The sequence below is a fragment of the Mchenga conophoros genome, linkage group LG13, assembly GCF_057382185.1.
Source record: "Mchenga conophoros isolate Kocher_MC1m ecotype Shallow Benthic linkage group LG13, M_conophoros_male_GT1.1, whole genome shotgun sequence".
In the NCBI taxonomy this organism is placed as follows: Eukaryota; Metazoa; Chordata; class Actinopteri; order Cichliformes; family Cichlidae; genus Mchenga; species Mchenga conophoros.
Genome location: NC_140538.1, coordinates 8,151,071 through 8,173,780, shown reverse-complemented (window position 1 = coordinate 8,173,780; position 22,710 = coordinate 8,151,071). Strand labels below are relative to the sequence as shown.

General features: G+C 38.9%; 1 protein-coding gene across 5 annotated transcripts in view; it reads left to right on the top strand.

The window, feature by feature from the left end:
* The window catches only part of abch1 (ATP-binding cassette, sub-family H, member 1), a 36,852-nt gene extending 16,581 nt beyond the window's left edge, over positions 1 to 20,271 (top strand). For all 5 annotated transcript variants that reach the window (XM_085296247.1, XM_085296246.1, XM_085296248.1 and 2 more), the window contains 14 exons: positions 1,990 to 2,064; positions 2,312 to 2,492; positions 2,778 to 2,874; positions 2,959 to 3,127; positions 3,595 to 3,695; positions 7,631 to 7,701; positions 9,048 to 9,097; positions 9,449 to 9,505; positions 9,628 to 9,698; positions 10,152 to 10,240; positions 11,168 to 11,271; positions 14,753 to 14,912; positions 17,792 to 17,896; positions 19,614 to 20,271. In XM_085296247.1, coding sequence (XP_085152373.1) covers positions 1,990 to 2,064; positions 2,312 to 2,492; positions 2,778 to 2,874; positions 2,959 to 3,127; positions 3,595 to 3,695; positions 7,631 to 7,701; positions 9,048 to 9,097; positions 9,449 to 9,505; positions 9,628 to 9,698; positions 10,152 to 10,240; positions 11,168 to 11,271; positions 14,753 to 14,912; positions 17,792 to 17,896; positions 19,614 to 19,720 — 1,437 coding nt within the window. In that variant the 3' untranslated portion in view covers positions 19,721 to 20,271. The remainder of the gene's footprint in view (positions 1 to 1,989; positions 2,065 to 2,311; positions 2,493 to 2,777; positions 2,875 to 2,958; positions 3,128 to 3,594; positions 3,696 to 7,630; positions 7,702 to 9,047; positions 9,098 to 9,448; positions 9,506 to 9,627; positions 9,699 to 10,151; positions 10,241 to 11,167; positions 11,272 to 14,752; positions 14,913 to 17,791; positions 17,897 to 19,613) is intronic.
* Positions 20,272 to 22,710: the final 2,439 nt, after the last annotated feature.

The window sequence follows — 22,710 nt, the reverse complement described above, 5'->3', positions numbered from 1 at the left end:
ACCGATTGATTTATTGATTGGTTTTCTATTAGTTGAACGTAACATGTAAGGTCTCTTCTCTAAGTATCAGGTAAACATGTAGAAATCTTACTTTTTATAAGATTTTAGAATAACTCTATCAGTCTCTCGCAACATTGGCACAGTCTTCTTTATGGCATCATTTACAGTTTTTTGAGGTTTTGCGGGAATTCATTTATGCATAGCTCTCTTTATGTCCTGCCACAGTCGGGTTGAGGTCTGGAGTTTGACTGGGCCATTGCAACATCTTTCTTCTTTTCTTTTTCAGCCATTCTGTCATAGATTGGCTGGTGTTCTTGGGATCACTGTCCCATGGTATCAGCGAATTTTAGCTAGCAGACAAACGGCCTCATGTTTGACTCTAGAATACTTATGCAGAGGAGTTCATGGTATACTCAGTGACTGCAGGGTTCACAGGACTTTTGGCTACAAAACAAGCCTAAATCATTGCCCCTCCACCACTGCATTGACAGTATGTATGCTGTATTTGTGCTCGTGTGTTGAATGTGGTGTTGTGCATTATAGCTGAACATCTCCACTTTGGTCTCATCTGTGCAAAGGTCATTGTTCCAGAGGTTTTGTGGTTTGTTCAGATGCAACATTGAAAACCGTTGAAAAGTTGTGCTGCCATGTTATTCTTGGAGAGAATTTCTCCAGGCAACCCTTCCAAACAAGCCATACTTGTTAAGTCTTTTTGTAATTGGACTGTCATGGACTAACATTTAACGCGCTGAGCTTGTAGAGTATGAGATGTACTTCTTGCGTTTCTTTGATCACTGTCTTACCTTTGGGCAGAATTGCTGGGATACCCACTCAAGAATATTCAATTTCAATTTCACTTCAATTTTATTTGTATAGCACCAAATCACAACAACAGTCGCCTCAAGGCGCTTATTTTGTGGCCATTTGTTAATGCAGTGCTGAGGTGTCACCTGTCATAGAAGTGGTCGCATTTACTAATCAGTTAATCAAGTTTATGTCTGCACTTGGCTGCTACTTACTCTCTTAATTCCTTTGTTTTTCCAAAGTTTACTGTCTTTCATTTTCACATGACTGCAAATTCACCACCGAGGCAAGGGCATTGAAAGGTCAGGTAAAAGTTTTGTGATGGTAGGAATTCCACAGAAATTCCACAGTCAGAAGTGGTGATGGTGGCTTCACACAGGACTCACAAAGTTCAAGCACTTTATCTGTGTCACAATCATTATAACCTGGATCCAGAACGTCTCCACTAAAACCAGTCTGCCCACTCAGTCCTATCAGGCATGTCTCCATTTTCACTTAAAACGATATCTGTGTGAAGGACTGAGACAAATGGGCTTATTTGTTCCTGTCTTCGTGATACTTTGACAGACGTATGTCAACTGACGGAGCACCCAGTGGAGCAATGCATCACTCCACAGCTGAGGAATGAGCTTTTACCATGTCAACATGCTTCTTGCATGCACAAATCTTTTGCTTTCTGGTATAATAAATAAACTCTGATCACATAGCAGCTGCAGCCTTTGTTTATCCATGTTTGACCCACTAAAAAAGACTAATAGGATAAGAGTACCATTCACACACAACAGAATAAGAAGTAGTTTGCTATTTTGTAGATGGCTAACAAATCCACTGTTTGGCTTATCCTGATTTACCGCTCTTATACAACTTTAGAAGCTTATTCAGACAACTGTGTGTTTTGGCTCCCTGACAACAGCTATATGCGATACACTTTGGATTTCTATTAAGATAAGAATTAGCATTTCTTTTGCAGAAGATAAAAAAACATACATTTAACATTCATTCAGCAACATTCAGTGTGTGTGTGTGTGTGTGTCTATAACAAAATAAATCATCTAATTATAAATATATGATTATTTATTAGTACCCTTTTACTTTATAACTAAATAAATAATTGCCAAGAAAAAAAATTAAGTCACTCGTTTTAAAAAGAGAACCTCTCTCTTCTTTCTTTTTCCCGTTGTATAGGTCGGTCTCATGCGACATGGCCGGTTGCTGGCTGAAGGTCCCCCAGATGCTGTCATGAAGCAGCACTGTGCAACAGTGAGTACTCTCAAATCCCAGTACAGACTGTGTGGGTGCCCAGGGGTGGTGATAGTCAAGGCATGGAGGTTGTTTAGTTTGCTTTTTGCTTTACATCTTATGTTGATATGAATAAAAGTTAACAGTGAACTTTTTTTCCTCTTGCAATTAAAACTATGGCTGTGGCACGCTTTCGTAGTAAACCCTCCAAATACACAGGAGGCTAAAAAAGGCTTGTGAATTTTAGCCCATATTATCCGTCCTTCAGACCCTGGAGCATGCCTTCCTGCAGCTGTGTGAGACGTCAGACCAGGTCGACTCTAAACGCGATTCCAGTTCTCCAGATGGAACGTTAGACAAAAGCCAGTCATTTGAGAATGGGAAGGATGAGAGTCAGCCAATTCTTGGAGTCAGATCTCCACCTGCAGAGGAAAGCCTCAAATGTTCAGGTACCGACATCTAGCATTTTTTCTTTTTCTACCTGTGCATATCATTTAACAATGGGCCAGGAGTTTTATAGCGCTTCTTTAAAATCAGCTGCTTCTGACATCAAAAAGTAAAGGTACGAGGAGTGGATGATAATAATAATATAATTGCAGGTCAGGTTGATAAACAATGAGTTGAAACTCACTAAAGCTTTTTAAAGAGGAGGCACAGATTAAGGTAAACATTTTAACCGCTGCTGTTTTAAAAAATATAAGTTGCAGTCACTTATATTGCATTTTTGTGTTCAGTGGACTGGAAGGTGCGAGCCAGACATGTGCTGCCAAAGTGGAGGAACATCGCAGCCCTGATGATCAAAACATTGGTGCGGATGAAGAGAATGCCGGGGTATGATGCAGTTAACAGAGGTTATTTGTCACTGTCTATAAGTAACCAGTTCATTACACTTTATTTTCTACTCTGTGTTGGCAGCTCTTTGTGTTTCCAGTTCCTGCTGCCCGTCATCCAGGTCTCCCTCATCTGTCTGTGTGTCGGAGGAGATCCAAAGGGCATCCAGGTTGCTATAGTGAACAATGAGACCTCCCCCTCTGCTTTCAGCCAATCATTCCTCTCCTTCCTGGACAACTCGAGTGTGCAGCAGGTATTTGTTTTGGCCCTAAGAGATATGAATCCTTATCAGCTGTGATGACCTTTGGATTCTGAATTTGTTGACTTTTCCTTTGTTACTGTAAATCTGCTGGTAGGTTGCACATGAGAAAGTGAGTAAGTACAATTTTCAAAGTAGCAGACTTCTTTCTCAGCTGTTAAAATCTATTTTCACTCTAAGCAAATGAGTTTCACAAAGGAACAAACACCAGGACTTCCCATTTCTGGGAAATCATTGAAGAGGAAAGATTGTTTCTCTCTGTAACAGAACCATAGCTGTTCAACAAACTGTAACATACATAATGTGCAGAAACTTTAATTGATTTAGTCTGACCTTGTGCGGCAGATGGTGAAGTTCAGACTGGTTGAGGAAACATGGTGTAGCATATGGTCCATCTGCATTTGAAAATGAAACTTAGGACATAGAATGAATTGAACCTGCTTCTTTTTTTTTATCTGCAGGTGAACTTGTCCCACAAAGAAGCTTTTGAGGGAATCTATAATGGAGAGTACTGGAGTGTAATCGGCTTTGGCAAGAACTTCACCAGCTACCTGACTAAACGGTAAGGGACAGAGCGTCATGGGCCGAGCTGATGTGCTGGATCAGCATCTGTAACTGATGTTATGACTGCAAAACATGTCTGCACTCAATGTTCATTGCCCTCATGTTACTTTAGAAAAAAATGATTGACATACCTTTGAAATACAAAGACGTGGGATAAATAGCCGCACTGGCATTGGAGGCGTCAGAGCAGATGAGTTGAATAAAACTGCATTGTGTGACCTAAATGTTTGACATTTTTCTTGGTTAGATTAGCCAACATTTCATGTACATGTTATATTTGACCTGTTTATGACAAGTGTCAGCTTGAGGATGTTGCTTGTTTTCATGTACCTTTGCAAACAAACAACTTGCTGCCTTTTTCTTCCTCATTGCCCTACTTTTGATAGTTCCCTTTCAAGCAGCACATGCTGATGTCATGCACCTACACGTGGGCAGAACAGGCTGTGTACAGACGTTTGTGTTTGTCAGTGGGGATTCTCAGTAGTCAGGCAAAGCAGACAGATTTTGAAGACGAGTCTTTGTAATGCATGGCAGCATTCCAGCTGCATATCACAAACACGCTAAACACCGACACGAATAGTCCACACCTCAGGGAACACCATGCACCTATTATATACCTTAACAATAATTTCACAAGTTGGTGATTTACTTACTTAGAAATTCGGATTGGAGGATGGTTGTAGACTCTTTGGAAACTTTGACTGGAAGATTTGCACCAGCCTCCATTATAATTATAAAAATCTTCACAATATATCCAACTAATATTTCCCCTGGTGATAGTGCATAAAATCCAGAAAATCCAGCGTGTGGTTTGCATTAAGAGAAATTATGACCTCAGGTAAATCAGTGCAGCTTTCTTGTTGCCAGTGAAAACAAACAGCATGACTGACGTGATCAAACACATCAGCCCTGATGTATTATGCATAAAGGTATTTGTGCAATCATCCGGAGGAAAGTACCAGATTCTTATGGATCTGAAATGCTGAATTAAAATGTTTTCAGTCCCAGTACACAGCTTCCCAAAAATATCCCAATAAATGTTTTTATATTTGTTTTAATGAGCATTACAGCAAATAATATATCATTTATTTATCTGCTTCTACTTAAAAGGACCACATAAATCAGCTTAATATCTTGCTTTTCTAAGTGGCTTTAAAACTGTTTTTATTAAAATGTTTAATATGTTCTTCTGATGGTGAATTAATCTGAAAGTAAATTTTTTTCCACATGCACTCTCTGTTGTTTTGATACACATAAAAGCTCACAGAGGCCACACCACACCAACTCACACCTCAAAATCATGTGAAGGTGAGTCATTGCAGCAGGGTTGTTGTTCAGTCGTCAGTCACAGCGTGAGACTGCAGGGTGGACAGTCTGGTCCTTCCTGTCCGTAACACACCTGAGCAGGTTGCATCTTAGCACCGACCAATAAGATGCTTATTCTTACCGAATCATGTGCTTCTTATGTGACAGACCTGCCTAAGAAAAACAAAAAGCTTCTTCTCCCATGTCTTCTGGCAGAGTGGTACTCTGGCTGATTCTCAAGCAGATCTTAATGTTATCACATAAGCATGAAGCAGATTTTTGTTTCCTGTTAGGAATCATATGGATAAGGCAGGATGGATAAGGAGTTCATGCAAATGTATTTTTGGTATGCACGTTTTAATATCTTATGAGAATGAAGATATTCACACCTATCACAATCTGACCCACCATTATGACGTTTTTTTCATCTTTTTTCTGGATTCATTTCAAAGCTGTGATAAATTCCCTACTGAGGTTTATTCTTCAAAAACAGCTTTTGTTTATGGCAGTTGGTGGCTATATTTTAACTCCTACCTGGTGGTGGCACATATATAGATGGAAAATCTAAGATACAGTCATTTGAAATTGAAAGTACATCCTCTTTCAGTTGTGAGGAGCTGGACATGACATGGGGCGAGAGGCAGGGTACAGGTGGCCTGTTTATCACAGGACTAACAGAGAATCACACTCACATTCACACCTATGGGCAATTTTGAATCATTAATTACCCTAACCCAAATAATTGCATGTCTTTGGACTGTGGGAGGAAGTCGGAGAACCCACGCAAACACGTAAAGTCTGCACTGAAAGGCCGCAGCCAGATGGTGGAGTTGAACTCAGGACCTTCTTGCTGTGAGGCAACAGTGCTAATCACCGTGCCAGGAAATAATAATAAAAAATTCACCAGGCCTTTATCAGGTTCTACGATAATTTAGATATAACCTCAGATGAACAACTTGTGATACATTACAAAGACTGATAAATAGATTTTTACAACAATCACAATAACCTTTATCAGCTTTATCAGTCTTTGACGTTGTTGTGAAGGGATTTTGGCCCAGTTATCACTTCAGCTCATCGAGGTTCGCACACATTCATTTATGCACAGCTCTTTTATGAACCCTCAACAGCACAGGCTGAGGTCTGATCTGGACTTTGACTGGACCACTGGAACACCTGCTGGTGTTCTCGGGATCATTGTTGTGTTTCATTTCAACCAAGCTTTGTGGCACAGATGGACTCACATGCACTCACATTCTTCCACAACCTCCTGGTTTGTTCAGATCCAACTTTACAAACCTAAGCTCTGCTCTTACGTTCATTTAGAGGGAAGAGGCTCTCTTGGCAACCTTTCCAAACAAGCCATTCTTATTCAGTCATTTTGTGATTGTGCTGTCATGAACGTTAACATTATGTCAGAAAAATGCATGTCAGTAAGTCTTAACAAAAAAATGAACGCATACTTTCCATGCTTTTTTTTAATAGTTTGCTTTGCTTTTTTAAAATATAAAATAAATTGTATTCTGTCATTTTCATTTTATTGGGATTTAAACCTTAATACAAAATTTTTTCTTAACAAAATCTCTTCTTAGCACCCGTGCAGTATCTTCATAGCCCGCTTTGGGGATCACTGTTGTAAAAATAAAACATATATATTACTACATATACATATATCTAACATATAACATAATAAAAAATCTAAAATGATAAAATACCCTCAATTTGAAGCTTTTAGATGTTCAGCCATGTATTGGCATCATCATCTCCTGAAAGGATTAAATACAACAACTACCAGTAGATTTTTGTAAAAGCCTAACTAGGGACAAGGCAGAAAATTTCCTGTAGCTACAAACTCTCTGTGCAGCACACCAGTTTCATACTTTGTAATGGAACTATGTTAAAGTGCAACACCCTTAATCAAAATTTTAATCTATGCACTTACGCAGACAGTAAGTTTGTCCAAGTGAGACCATCTGAAATAAATACTTTAAGGAATTCCAGGCTACACATATCTGACACGCATTATTCAGTTCACTGGTATTCAAGAACAAAGTTACAATTTAGTAATAGTAAATTACACGTGGTTCAATGCTCTCAGTGGCTCAGCTAGACTTGAGGCATTGCTTTAATTGTGTCAGAGAAATAATAATTAGCCTGCTGACCTTCTGAGTTTTAAATAGTGCTACCAGCCTGCAGTCACATGCATGCATGACTCTGTTTATTAATTCACTTGGCTGCTTAGTTTATAAGGTCATACACTCCTTTCATAAGGTTCCATATCAATAACCAGATTCCTTAGGAAAACAATGAATATTTATGTTCCTATGCACCTTCCTCAGGTTCACCAGGTTTGTAGTGTCCTAATGGCCAAATTCTTCAACCTGGGTCACTGAGATTAGATTTCACTATCACATAGTTCAGTAGTGCTTTATCTGTCTCTATCTGTCTCTCTCGTATGCTGTCTATCATTTAAACTTGTCCTGCCAGACAAATTTAGAAAACCTGCAGATTCAGCAGATTATCACTCACTTTTCAGCTTGTCATTGCGATATTTACATTCTAGTGTTTTGTTAGATAGACTGAGGTTCTACTTTTTTCTGATCATAATTCTGGTTCCTTATTGCACAGGATGCTCCAGCGGCAGGTCTCTCAGGAGATAATCGATGGAGGATCAATACACGTCTGGCTGGACCAGACAAGTAAGATACAAACCATTTTTGGATAATTGTTGTTGAATAAAACATACTGTGTGCTTTATTTATGTTATACTAATGTATATTGTACATATAGGATTCTCACATACATCAAATTCTGGCATTACATCAAACTACTGCTTGTCACTGGTGGTAGTATGAAATGGTACCTGCAGATCATTCGGCCTGCACAAGTAGACCTCTTTGTATTAGATATTAGTACCATGTCTGCTGTTAGGTAGTTTACTGTCAGACCATAAACTGGTGCAGTAGGTTCATCCTGGTGGAGGACAATGCTGAGCCTCATATTGTCATGATCCTGGGTCTTTGACCCAGCGTTTTAAGTTTTAGGTAATGTTTGATGTTTATGGTTTATTTTCAAGTTCATTAGATTACCTAAGCTCATTTACGTTTCCCTCACCCTTTGTCTGTGAGGCTGTTTTGACTGCATGTCTTATGTTATCAAGTTTGTATTGTCATGTCTTCTTCACATGTTTCCTGTTTTGTTTTGGAAGAGTCTGGTGTTCTTTGTTCATTGTAGTTAGTGTTACTCTCCCCTGTATTGTCATTATGTTTCATTCTAGTCAGCTGTGTTCTCATGTGTCTCCACTTCCCCTGATCACCTCATGTGTGTATTTAAGTCCTCACTCTTCCTTTGTTTGTCATCAGGTCGTCTGTTTTTCTCGCCATAGCCAGAGTCACAGCCATAGTTAGCTTTCATAGTTTGTTCCCAGTTTAGGTTTCTGTTTAGTTATTGCTCTTCTGCTGCCCTCATTCTCATTTGTTTCTTTCGTGATCATCAGCCACAATAAAAGGCTCGTTTTTGTTTAAGTTCACTCCCTTATCCTCACTTGTGTTCGCACCTGGGTCCACCACACACATCTCCGCACGGTCTGTCTCCACAAACCGTGACACATGTGGCCAAAGTGTACAAGTAATTCCTAAATGCAACCTCACATATTGGTGCATTCCAGTGCAGCCATAGACTGTCCAGAAGCTCACTGATACTCCAGGTCAGGGAGGAGATCCTCATAGGACACCGTAGACCTTCTAATCAGGAGTATGCCCAGATGTCATGTGGGGGCCATGTATACTTCTAAGACAGATAACACAAGCTGGCCTCAATCTGTGATTTCAATTTCTTATTTCTGGTATAATTTTAAATCCAGCCCTTAAAAGGTCAATAAGTTTGGTTTCTACTCTATGTCAGCAAAGATTTTCAACCTGAATATTTCATTCATCAAGATCTGATGTGTGATTTACATGCTCCCTTTAAATTTTGAATGGTGAACATTAAAAAATCACTCTGACAAGACGAAGATGCTCATGTTTTCCCTTTTTTTCATTCTTAGATCGGCAAATTGCCCTCATGGTGCAGAAGAAACTACACCAGGCCTTCCAGGTACAAATATGATGTGAAGTCTATGCTGTATACATAAAATATCCATGTTTCATTGAACAAGAGCCATCACTGAGCTTTTAGCCACAGCTTAAGAAGCCTGGTTGTTGATTGAGCCCATAAAGTTATCAGGACAGCGTTTACTGCTGGCCATTGGAAAATAACCCAACTTTTCAAACACCTCCCATCTTTTTTAAGCGGTCTGTGGACGAGAGCCGTTGTGAACTAGAATTATGTAAACAACATTAAACTGATTTGAATATTTAATGAAAATACTTAAAGATGATAAAGAGTAGCCCTGATTTTTTCTTAAAAAAACAGATGCATCACTTATGTTTTGCCCTCTGTCTGCAGGCATTTGTGGATTATAAGCTGGGTGGCATGGCATATATGGTTGCCTTACCAATAAAGGTAAGAGAGTTTATGGAAAAAAGCAACTGAATGTAATTAAATACTGTAAATACTTAAATGTATATGAATTTATACATGCTGCATAATAAAGTAAAATAAACACTCTTGATTTCTTCTGCTAGTTTGAGGAGCCAATCTACGGCAGCCAAAACACAGACTTTACTACATTTGTGACCCCTGGAGCTGTGCTCAGGTCAGTACACTGTGTGCTGGTTAAAGTATAGGGTAGTAGACACCTTACTATACCTGTGTCGGGGTGATTGTGGCTCAAGAGTTGGGAGTTCGCCTTGTAATCGGAAGGTTGCCGATTTGAGCCCCGGCTTGGACAGTCTCGGCCGTTGTGTCCTTGGGCAAGACACTTCACTCGTTCCCTACTGGTGGTGGTCAGAGGGCCCGGTGGCGCCAGTGTCCGGCAGCCTCGCCTCTGTCAGTGCGCCCCAGGGTGGCTGTGGCTACAATGTAGCTTGCCATCACCAGTGTGTGAATGTGTGCGTGAAGGGACTAGTAAATACAAATACAGGCCTTTTACCATCTGTGTTTATTTCCTTTTGGTTAATTTTGTGAAATTTTTGGCATCAGCTCATAATAACAACATACCACCTTATCATTTCACTTCTACCTTCTCTTCTTCCGTTGATCCCTCCAGTATCACCTTCTACCTGGCCGTGGGTCTGACAGCACTCTCCTTTGTCCTGGAGAGGAAAGAGGGGCTTTTGGATAGATGCTGGGTCGCAGGTGAGCCGTCAAAGCTAACATTGCTCCCACACTCACACGCGAATACAGAAACCACTGTAGTGGTACACATGTTGCACCTGTACATATTAATGCTATGCAGGTTTTGAGTGTGCAAGTGCATTTCCACGATGAAGAATGACAAATCTTTCTGTATGGTTTCTAGTTTTAAAACACTCCTACACTCAAGTGGGAAAAGGAAAAGAAATTATTCACCCTGATAAAAAAAAAAATATATATATATATATATAACTGTGGCTTATTGCCAAACAGCTTCAACTAAATCTGAATGTTAGCTGTACCTATAAGAAGCATGTTTTTAATTTCTCTTGTCAAGATTTGACAGTCTGATCTAAAAGTCCAATTTTGGATTGTTTGCAGAACTGGTGTGAATCACATAAATGGGAAAAACCATCAAATAAACTGAGTCTGTGTTCAGTATTAACCATATAGTGGTGATAAGAATCCAATCAATGGATTGTTTCAATTGTAATTCATGACTTGACCACTAGAGGGAGTAAGAAGATCACAGTAGGGTTCAGCAGATGTCCTTGAGCAAGCAGACACACTGAGAACCTTTTGTTTTGATCTTCTTATAAACTGCTGTTTTTAGCATTGAAATGGATTATGAGTTAATAGTAATCTCTTATTGAGTATTTGTAATTATATCAAAAATGTGTTATAGTTGCAGGTATCACATGTGACTTAGTTTGTAATAAAAAAAAGTATAATATAGCTGAGCAGTTAAAAAGTTTATGTTTATGAAGCAGTTTATGTTTATCCTCTGTTATGATTATGATTTGATAGATACTGGGAACCCATAAATTGACTGCAACATTACGTAATTGATTAAATAATTGATGTGAATGTAAAATGTGTAAAGATCTTTTAGTGAGTTTATTGAATTTTGTCTCTCTGTGTTTCTATCAGGTGTGAGCTCTCTGGAGACGATGCTGGCTCACCTCTTCTCTCAGCTGTTCGTCATCAGCGTTCAGATCATCCTGCTGCTTCTTATGATGCTGCTCGTCTTCAAGGTAGAAGTAATAAAACCGAAAAATAACACAGAAACTCAAAATACAGACGTAGTCAGATGAACCTTTGCAGCAGTAAAAAATGAAGTCCACAGAGAAGAAAGTGTCAGCAGGGGAAATGAATGATAAAAATAGAAGCCTTAAGAACGGTTTGGTTATATAAACAAGGCTGACTGTTATTTTTACCTCACAGTATAACAGATGTCACCTCACTGTTTGCTTCTTTAATTGATTTTCTGTGTTTGCTTTCAGTCAGTGTAATGCCAATAAGTGTTTGCAAAGCCAGACCACAGGGTCAGTCCTGTTTAACCTTTGCTGAGACCACAACACGGTCACTTAATGTTAAACACTTTAGGTTGAAACGTGGTATTTCCTGTGCTCTTTGCAAACTCATTGTGTGAGGGAGATTTTCTTTGCTTTTTAAAACGGCCTCTGATATGGTTTCATTCAACATGCAGGGAACAGCTCTGACATACTGAAGGTTAATCCCTCGCCGACCTTTTACCATCTTCATTTGCATTTTTCCTACATCATCAAAATCAGACTTTACCTGCAGTGGATTCAAGTCATAATTTTATGATAATTTTATTAACCTCTATTTTTTTTTCAAGCATATACCTTGTTTCCCTCATAAAAATTTAGTTACAGTGCACTCAAGAGGAAATATATCACATAAAGGCCACTTTCCACTTTCTTCTATTGGTCCAAAACAGTTTCATAACATCACTTATGTGGCAAGACAAAGTTCAGCTACTCTATATACACATGGACTTATCAAACAGTGCTGCTTTTCACTATATTATGACTCGAGATTTAATGTAGAATCGCTGATGTCATGAAACATGTGACAAATCTTGCCAGTTTTCATTGGCTATTTGCTGTTTTATGACTTGACTATGAGGACATGAAAACTTGTCTTCACATTTAAAGACTTTAAACAGTGGCTCAGTTGTGTATTGGTTTACACTAACTGACTAACAAGCAAAAAAAATCCTAAAAGGAGATACAAATCCCTTTGGAATTGGGCCAGGAAGAATATATAAGGGAAAGTAGCTTCTTCTTTATTTAAAGAATATTAATCCTTCTGACATCCAGTGAGAAAAGTATCTGAACTGTTAAACCCAGAGTTTTATGGTTTTCTGTTTTTCATTAGTTTATGCTGTTGTTATGTTGTTGCTGCTAAAGACATTTTTGGTATTTTATTTATTTTTGTTGTACTTTTTTTAAAGTCTACTTTTAATTTTTATTACCATTAACTTAAATGTCCCAAGTTCGATTAACTTTAATATCCTTGGCTTTAATGACCAAACCAGTGGGAACATCGGGATTTCCTTCACTACTGATTATTGATAGACATCCATATGAAATCAATAGAGAGAAGAAAGAACAGAGTATAAATGTGAGTGTGCGTTTAGTTCATGCAGGGACCTGCTTTTATGCGTACGCTCCTCTATGTTAGTGTGTGTGTGTGTGTGTGTGTGTGTGTGTGTGTGTGTGTGTGTGTGTTTTAATTAAGGTGCTCAAGTCCACAGAACCCACCGCTCCATAAATCACTTCCCGCTCCGGCCGTATCCAAGGATCACTGCAGGATCACCACAACAACAGGCCTTGATTGCTGTGGCAACCGAGTGGTCATGTGGTCTCTTGGTGCAGGTTTATTTTTGCACGTTGTCAGGGGAGACGGGAAGTGTCTTAACACTCCAAGGAGGGCACAGACACACACACACACACAGTTTAGCGAGGGAGCTTATCACCTGGAATCTTGTGAGGCGAGATTTCCAGTCTCTGTTTTACTGCTTTTATGTGACTTTGAAAAGTTTCATATCTCATTTACATCACAGACCAAAGTTCAGTATCAGTGATATTTCTTTCCATTTCTTGTGGTATTTTTGGCTGAAGATAAGTCCAGAAAATCAAAGTGCTTCTACGTTTTTTTTTGTTTTGTTTTTTTATCTTTTCCCCGCTTTCTTTTCATCTCATCTTCTTGTCTTTTCCTGTGTTATTTAAAAAAAAATCCACTGATTCAAAGTCGCCCCAGGTGATTTAGTATTGCACTCTGATATGTTACATGTGGTGGACACTTAAACTCCTCTCTGCAGTGTCTGATTTTGTACACCACTCTTTAATGCATGATAACTTCCCATATTAACATCACAGGACCATTTCACTGGTGTATAGTCAGGGTAAGAACTATTTGTCCTTGTTATCTGTGGTGAAACTAAATGTTAAAACTCCTTAAAATGGCCTTGAATGTCCAGGGATGGAAAAAACAACCATAACTTAAAAACGTAATTATTACACATTAGGAAAGAGTTTTCAACTGATTAAGACAGAGATTAGGATCAGCCCTGCAATCTCATTTCTTTCTAACTCCTCACCTCTATTTATTTATTCATCTTCAGACTTCTCTTTCCCCACAGACCATGCAGATATGATAAAATAGTGGAATTCCCCTTTAACAGCCACACAAGATGATTGTACATCATGTCGGGAGTGAGCATGCAGCAAGCGCTGGTGTAATTTCATGTCCATCAAACGTCTTTCACAGCTCCTTTTTTAAAATGTATCATATCATGGTTTTCCATGGCTTTAGCTTCATCAATAATTCTGTGACACAAACATAAACCATCACAAACATTTTTAAAAAAAACTACTATCATCTTCAAATAGTTTTAGAAACTCCCAGCAGACAGACAATTGTAATATATTTTACAAGAAAAGCTTACATTGTTTCTAAGTTTTAAAAATCTGGTTGTAATGCTGCAGTTTCTCTGTGTTTATTCAGCTTTTTCTACTTGTGATAAGAAATACTGTGCTCGCTAAAACAATATTGAATACTTGACCATCTTTAGCTTTAATCACAGCACATTAGCTGTGGCATCATTTTGATGACCTTATGCAATGTTACAACATTTATTTCCAAGCAGAGCAGAACTGATGATGAGATGCAGACAGTCAGCTCACCTCATTTTTGGGGTACATAATGTTGCTGAATTAGACCTGACAAAATGAAGCAACCCCAGATCATAGCACAGCCCCCGAGAGGCTCACAGGAAGTAGACGTAATAGGTGCATCACTTTATCCACCTCTGTTTTTACGCTGATACACCAGTCAGTCCGGAACAGCGTAAATATGAGATTATTCCCTTTTCCCATTGATCCAGAGTTCAATCTTTATGCACCCTAGCAAAGAGGTTTTCTTCACACTGTGCAGAAAATTATCTCACTTAGTCGTTGAAGATTTTTCTTTTCCAACCATATGATTTTTAGTAATTCCATCACTGTCTTAGTAATAATTCGATGGAAGGCCCTTACCCATGTTTATGATGCTGGAAGTACTGCTTTGTTCTAGCTTCCCCTCTATTTTTCTTAACTGTTAGGTCTGCTGCAGCTTTGCATTTAAAATGCCCACAACTTAATCAAGCTTGTTATCTTTTTCTTACCCCTGCTCTTCATCTCTTTCTCTCTCTCTCTGTCTTTGCAGAACCCTAACGAAGGGTCCTTGGTGCTCGTCATAATTCTGATAGTCCTGCAGGGTGTCACAGGCATCTCATTTGGCCTCGTAATCTCATCTGCAATCGACGACGAGCAGAGCGCCAACCAGGCCGCTCTGGGTATCTTCTACCCCAATCTCATCCTTAGTGGTAAGCAGTGAGATTTACTGTTGTGAGTGTAAAAAGCCTTAAAAAGCACAGTAGGTGTGAGTCTGAGCATCACTGAATCAGGGAATTAGAATCTGATTAAATCATCTTTGATGTTGTGAACTGGGTGTAAGCATTTGTGTAGGTAGTGCAAATAAATGGTGGTTTTATTTGGATTAAAAGCTCAAAACTTTAGAAGCTGTAGGAGGATGTGTAATATTTTGTATATATACATTATGGGAAATGTGTTTATCCTTTGCTGACACTGATGTGCAAATAAGCTTACAAAGACTAAAGCCCAGAGGTGTGGACTCGAGTCACATGACTTGGACTCGAGTCAGACTCGAGTCATTAATTTTATGACTTTAGACTTGACTTGAAAAAATGTTCTAAGACTTGTGACTTGACTTGGACTTTTACACCAATGACTTGGGACTTGAATTGGACTTGAACCGGTTTACTTGAAAAGACTTGATATTTTACCCCAAATATAAAATTTAACATGCATATTATATAGAGATTGAAAATGTGACGTCATTCACGGGTAGAACCGCAAAGGATTCTGGGAACTCGTGGCAAGCGGTACTAGCGCACGCAGGCTTTCAATTAAAATCAGTCACACAGCGATAAAAAGAAACACAAAAAATGGCAGGAAGCTGTTGTATTATTAACTGCAATAGCCGGTCGCATGACAGCCACGGGAAGCCGACGGGTAAAGAGATCGGTTTTTATCGGATTACGTCGTGGAAGAGAAATTGTTCGAGCCATGTTTCCGAAGTAACAAAGAGGCGACTGGATCGCAGCCATTCAAAGACCAAATATAACGTCCCAGAACACTCCAGCTCACAGGTTAGTCTGCTCCAAGCATTTACACAAAGGTCAGTCTGCTGTTGTAGTTAATGCGTCATTTTTCTTAACATAATTAGTGATATAGGTTACAAGCAAGTCTGGCGCTGAACAGAAATTGTCGCGCTATGCTCCTTTATTTATTGTGCATAAATAGTGAATTGTCCTGACACAATATTGCGTTTCGCTTCTGTTATTATGGTACACTGACAAAAACATATACTTTTATTCACAGGACAAAACAGGTTTTTTGTATCACTAATTGCCCAGTACGATTACAGCATACAATATTATTGTCACTGCTACATTTCTGTGATGGGTACCAGAAATTATTTCCACTACTAATTAATTACCGTTGAGCTCAAAGGTCCTATTAATAAACGGTTAAGGAATGTGTATTTATGACGACGATTTGTGAGACTGGTAAACTTATGATACGTACGATGGTCTTTACTTTCTACACGGTGCGTTTCAAGGTCCTGCACCCATCCGTCGGTAAACTGTACCTGGGCTTGTTGCAGTGACCTGAAGTTACTAAACTTCATGAGTGTGTGCACTCACTCCAAGAACCGTATGATTATAAATATGCATATAAATATGCTAAGATGAGATAGCTGACTTCATCTAACTAGCAAATGTTTTCCAGGCTACGTTGGTGATACAGTTTTTTTTAATGTGTATGATATTTTTGTCATGCGATTTTAAAGCTGGTCCTACAACCGCATCCAAGAATAACATGCAGCTTATCTCAGAACTGTCGGTGAAAATTATTCTTGGAGCTAGGTTTAATTGAGCTGCATTTTAAAGAGGTGCAATTTCACAATTTGTGTATATTTTCTAAGTTCACTATTTTGTCATGTGTTGAGAAAAACACAGATTTAAAAATTACATGGTCTAATATTTACATTTAGCATAACTGCAACATTATTTTTTCGTTGTTTTTTTTTTTAAAGACTCGAAAGGACTTGAAATTCAAAGTTTCAGACTTGTGACTTGACTCGGACTTTTACACCAGTGACTTGAGACTCGACTCTGACTTGCCTGACATTACTTGAGACTTGACTTGAGACTTGAGGATAAAGACTTGAGACTTACTTGAGACTTGCAAAACAATGACTTGGTCCCACCTCTGCTAAAGCCCACTGCCTAACTCACTGATGTTTAATCATTTGTAGCAGATTTTCTTTAATTTTGGTTTTTCTTATGCACACTAAGTCATCCAGTGTTTTCATATCATATCAGACTTCTTGTTAGCAGCCCTGCAGTTGCACAAACTGGTTGCTAGTCTTCCCAAGGGCCACGTAAAACAACAACAACAAAATCCAGTGAAAAAACATGCAGACAAGAAAAACATGCCTGAAATATACAATGAAGTGTAAAATGCTCTTATATCAGTGTGAGGCATATCAGATTTGTGATATAATTTTGACATGCTTGTTATTCCTTTGATTAAGTCCCAGTTAATGATTCATGAGTAAAGAAACTGATATTTTTGAAGATATTTTTGGAGGATGTAATAGTTACTCTGCATACATCTGTGATGTCAGACCACACAGAATAATAAGAAATTCTTTAAAGGCTTTTTCTTATTTTGATGCTGTGGCCTAAAAGGACGGAAACAGCAGTGAATAAAATCTCTCCACTGCAGTGTTCATCCTGTTGCTGTTCTGCTCTGGATCTTCCAGCCATATCACAATATTTTCATCTTTGAACTCTGAGTCCAGACTTCCTTAGAAAAAGATGGAATTCTGAACATCTGCAATTCAAAGCAAAATTTGTGTGCTGATGAAGTGATTGCTGCAGAAGAGCTGCTAAATGCACCGTGAAGTGAGATTAGTTTTTCAGCTGCTCAGACTGAACTTTGAACCTGATTTGGAATGTGAAAAAAACAGAAAAAAAACAAGAGAAAGGGCAGATTATTTTAATGCTTCACAGCCTGCTTGTTATCAGAATCTAGACACAAAGCATTCCTGCTGGAGGTGTAAATGATATCTTACCCACATCTGACACATTGTCCTCTCTGTCCTGTCATGTAGGTATCATCTGGCCCGTGGAATGTATCCCGTATCCTCTCCGCTACCTTAGCCTGGTCCTTCCTCAGACCTACGCCTCAGAAGCCCTTCGCTGTATCATGTACAGAGGTAACGCTCATGCACAGAACACATCACACACAACAACAGTTTAACGTCATGTGTTGTTGCTGCGCACCATATGGCATATTGGTAGCGTGTAAGAGTTAGCAGCGTGTGCACGGCTCAGATGATTACGTTATGAACAACGGAGCCAGTTGACTAAATCATTAATCAGCTCTGGGTCCAGTGTAACTCATCTCTCAGGAGGTGTAGTGGTTTCATCTGTCTTCCAATCTTTTCTCCTCCTGTTGACCTCTGAACAATAAGACTTGATGACAGCACGAGCTCCCCTTGTGCTATTTGATACAGAGGAAGTCGGAGGAGCCATTTCCTGTTTGAAGGCCTTATCGTATAGATGTGGTGGAAAAAATCTCACAGGGACAAGTCCACAATGTCAGAGTTCAATTTAGGAAATGAACTGCCACCTTTCTTTTCTTTTACCATGGAAAATGCAGCTTCATCCTGCCACATTTGCTAACTGGACTTGATGACTGTTTAATCTCATACAAGATGTCCCTGTCTATAAATGCAGACCCAGATTTAAGATCAATCTATTATGCTTTGTTTTATTTTCTTTTTTTTCCAGGGGTCGAAGCTTGTACTAAAACCTTTTTGAGATACTGAGGTCAGCTTATATATGAGAGATCCCTGTGAGATAAAATTTGAGTCTGCTCGAAACTTTTGGTTTCCCCCACCTTCAAAGGGGAGCCCATTATAAGAAAACTGGCATGAAGCAAAATGAGCTACAACAGCTTATTTCAAATCGAGGATAAACTAAGGGGCGCTCTGAGGTCTATTTTAAAACATGCATAGCAACTCTAACAGAGTCCAGCAGACATGAAAATTTAACAGTAGGTCAGCTTTAAATGAGTTGAAGCTACATCTGTGAGTCACTTTAGTTCTTTTTTTTTTTGATTGATAATTTTTTAATAGACAGAAAAAAAAGAGACACAAGTTACAAATTTCTAAATCACATCACGTTGTGTCCACTTTTTGTAAACCCTTTCTTATTCTTATTGATATAAAGGGTTAGTTTACTAAAGTCTTGGAAAACTATAAAATTCTTCAAAGACTGTCGGCTATTAAAAAAAAAAGCAAAAATTGTCCCTGATTTTTATTGAAACACCGGGGTCTCTTTCAGCAGCCTTGCCCTGTCTTTGATCTCTCCGTGTCCACTCTGACCACTTGCAGGTGTGCGTTTGCAAAACAACAACCTTCAACTTGTATTTATTTTGTCGGAAGAAGTTGCAGGGATCAATCTGTTAAGCCGGGTGGGTGATGCATACCACAGTTTGGGGGAATTTCATCAAAGGTCACACACAGGTTACATTAGAGCTTCCCACTGGCAGTCTGACCCATTGGACAGTGTCACAGTGCACAACACTGTAAATATATCTAACAAAAAATGTAAAAGCATGCTCCTTTTTTGCACAATTGATCTGACATGCCTGACACGTCTCTGAGTTGCAGCCCAGCTCCCATTGATGGTCCTCAACATGAAGAGTCATGAAGAAATACACATAAGTGCATATAGAGACAACCTTGAAGTGAGGGGGTAGAGTTTCTGCTTTCTTGTAGGTGCAGTCTCAGAACTTTTTGATCACAGTTTGCATAAATCTGGTGCTGAAATCGTCGACCTTGTCTTTTTCTGTGTCCACTCTTTGCTTGTTTTGTCTTTTGTTTTCTTAATCTATGTAGTAATTGTAGATATAAATCTTCCCATCAGGCTGGGGTTTGTCTCGGATGATGGTGTGGCGAGGCTTCGCTGTTACCCTGGGCTGGAACACTTTCTTCCTCATCCTGGCGACAGTCATCCTGAAGCTGCGGACGTGACAGCCTCACCCCACAGAGCCTCCCTCAGAATGGGGGGGTGGAGCTGTCAGGGGAAGTCCTGAAGTCAACGACTCACCAGGGCCTCCTGCATGTGGATGGACTGGGGCAACAGCAAGAGGGAAAAGGGAGGAGAGGGGTTCACTGTGGTGTAATAGTTTGATGGGTTGAATGCATCAGTCGCTCTCCTCCAAATTATGTCTCTCTCACACACACTTACAAACATAGACTCCTGGGGTCCCTTATCCAGCTGCCTGAACCTGCAGCAGTTGCCTTTGGCCTGTTTAAACGCAAGTGTGAATTTAGGATGCTGCACACAGAAATACACAAGGTAGAAAATCTACATGCACAATATGTTATTTAAGTATCGTGTGTGGTCCTTTAGTTTGTTTCAATTCTATCCGTAGCTTCTTTAACTCAACACCATCTGAACGGCCATGCACCAGCTCAGGGTCACGTGTTATTATTTTTGTTTGGCCTTAGTCTTTAATGCTACTAAAGATTTTTCTGTAATACACTTTATATTACATCAAGTGGAGCAGCCCATTTTTTTTTGGGGGGGGGGGGGGGGGGGAGTGAATGTAACTGTTTTTTGTCCTTGCAGTATATACTGTCTATCCTGTGTATATTTGCATTAAACAGACAAATCTGTTCAAGTTTATATAAAAAAGAAGAATCTTAGCACAACAGAAGCTTTTCGTCCACAAGAAAATGTGAAAATGTTTTTCAAGCAGAGAACCTGAGTGGAGGATTGTTGCATAATGTCGTGGGACTAGTTTTAAAGTGCTGATTGCATCATGTTGCTCAGAAGGTTCTCACCCACAGAAACACCATCTTCTCTATTTGCTCGCTTTTGATGTTTGCGTTCAGCTTTTTGTCCTGTCTGGTTATGACTTGACAGGAAGTGGTTTCATCTCACCGTGTTACCAGGTGCTGAAAAATCGTCACGTAGAGGTGCATTATTCAGCCTGAAGGTTTCCTCTTTTTTTGTGTGCCTGCTTCTCTTTTAGGAGGAGATTGGTGATGGGGAAAGTATTGGTACTGTATCTGTTTTTTAATTATTATTTCTCTCTACTTTGCTGGACAGAGTGGAGGTTCTTGGACAGATTCCCTTTCGCTGGTATATAGCTGTCCTAATCCATACAACTTTATTTTTTACACAGACTTTTTATTTGCTCAGACTTTTTATTAATCTTTCTTTAAGAATAATACAGATTAAAAGCACACAGGAGTAATTCTGCTTTGAATTAAACATGCTATGGAAATTAGGGAGGAAAAAAAAGGGAAGAAAAATCAAATGAAAATGCAGAAATAAGGTGTTTATAGTCAGAAAGCTTGGTTTTCCTTCCTTTTTTATGTAGAAGTAAACTGTAATGAAGAAATTTTAATTTTGACTTTGGGGGTGCTTTGACATCCTACAACAGATACCACTCTTTGTTTTGGAGGGTGTGTTTCCAATTAGAGGTTAGAATAAACAATGAGAAAAACAATTTTAAAACAAGACATGCCTATATCTCACAGGTTGTTTATTTTTCTGTCTTAAATCTACATCATAGGTGCATCATAACCAGAAACCATGCACAATAACCTGATGTGCACCTCCCCAGCAATGTAATTATATGTCACACTGATGCAAGGGCAGGTGTAAATGCTAGAAAACCATGTGGGCCACTTGTGTACGCTACATCGTAGTGTCTGCATAGATTCACTGCAGAAGAATAACTTAAGTGTAAACCAGTGAGCTGTCTGCCTTTACCCATAGCATCATGTCTTCAGAGGAATAGTTTGACTTTCTGGTGGCCTAATAATAGGGGAAGATGTAAACCGTTGGCTTAGCTTAACGCTAATACAGGAAAGGGTAAAACAACCTGCCCAATTTAAAAAAAACACAAAAATATTTAAAGGTTAATACATGTTTTGGTTCATCAAAAAAATATAACTAAATGACTGAACTAAAATAAAAATAAGGATCTATTCAACCACAAGTATTTTTTTGCTGTTCAAGAGCTTTTTAAGAAGTGACATTGGTAAAAATCATTTTATCTATTTTCTCAAAATATCAACGTGTTTCTTTAAATGTAAAAACCTTTGAGAGACCCACAGTGCTGCAAAAGCACCAAACCAGCATTACATGTCGTGCCAGTCTAAGATTTCGAAATGTTTACATTCATTAATGTTTAATAAATCAGATTTTACTTTTTACCCAGTTTTTGTTTCCATCCTGTTGATCTAAAAACACATACTGATGCATAATGTTGGTTGGTTTTTTACCCATGATGCAACAGTGCTGGTAATGGCAGTTATATCATTAATATGTCCTTTAACAAGATAAATAATGAATCTAAATGATTGTAAGTCCCTCTGCTTGCTTTGTGTTGGCTTACATTATGGCTTAATGATGATGTGCATACACCATGCTGTGTACTGAGATTTTCTTGCACTGTAAATCTGCTCTTGCTGCTCTGCTGTACATTCATCAGTGTTCCTGTCGCACATTTTATGGGACATTGTGTTCTTGATTGGTAGAAATAGGGGAGCGTTGACGTATTCATCTTATTTAAACAGCTTTCTATTATGTTCAGAGGATTTCTAAATGGACTGTGAGGATATACTGTAGCTCTGTTCATATTCTTACCTCTGTGCCTCAGTTGACTTTCATCACACGATAATGTGTCTCTATATAAAATCATGTTAAAGTGGTGGTAAAATTGGTACAGCTCGTGTAAAACTGTTGCTGATTCTGTGAAAATGCTTTTGTTTTGTTTTGTTTGTTCTTGGAAAGCTGATATATTGTTGCCAAAAACTCAGTTTGATCTGTGTAAAATTTCTGATTTTTGTTCAAAAGTGCTTTGAATCGATTACTGAGTCATAATCTTGTGTTCACTACTTACATTTACTTTCCCACACTCCAGTACCTACAGCTAAATAATATGTAAACGCAAACATCTGAGCAAAAGCCTGCATGTCTTTGCATCTTATGATTTACATGAACT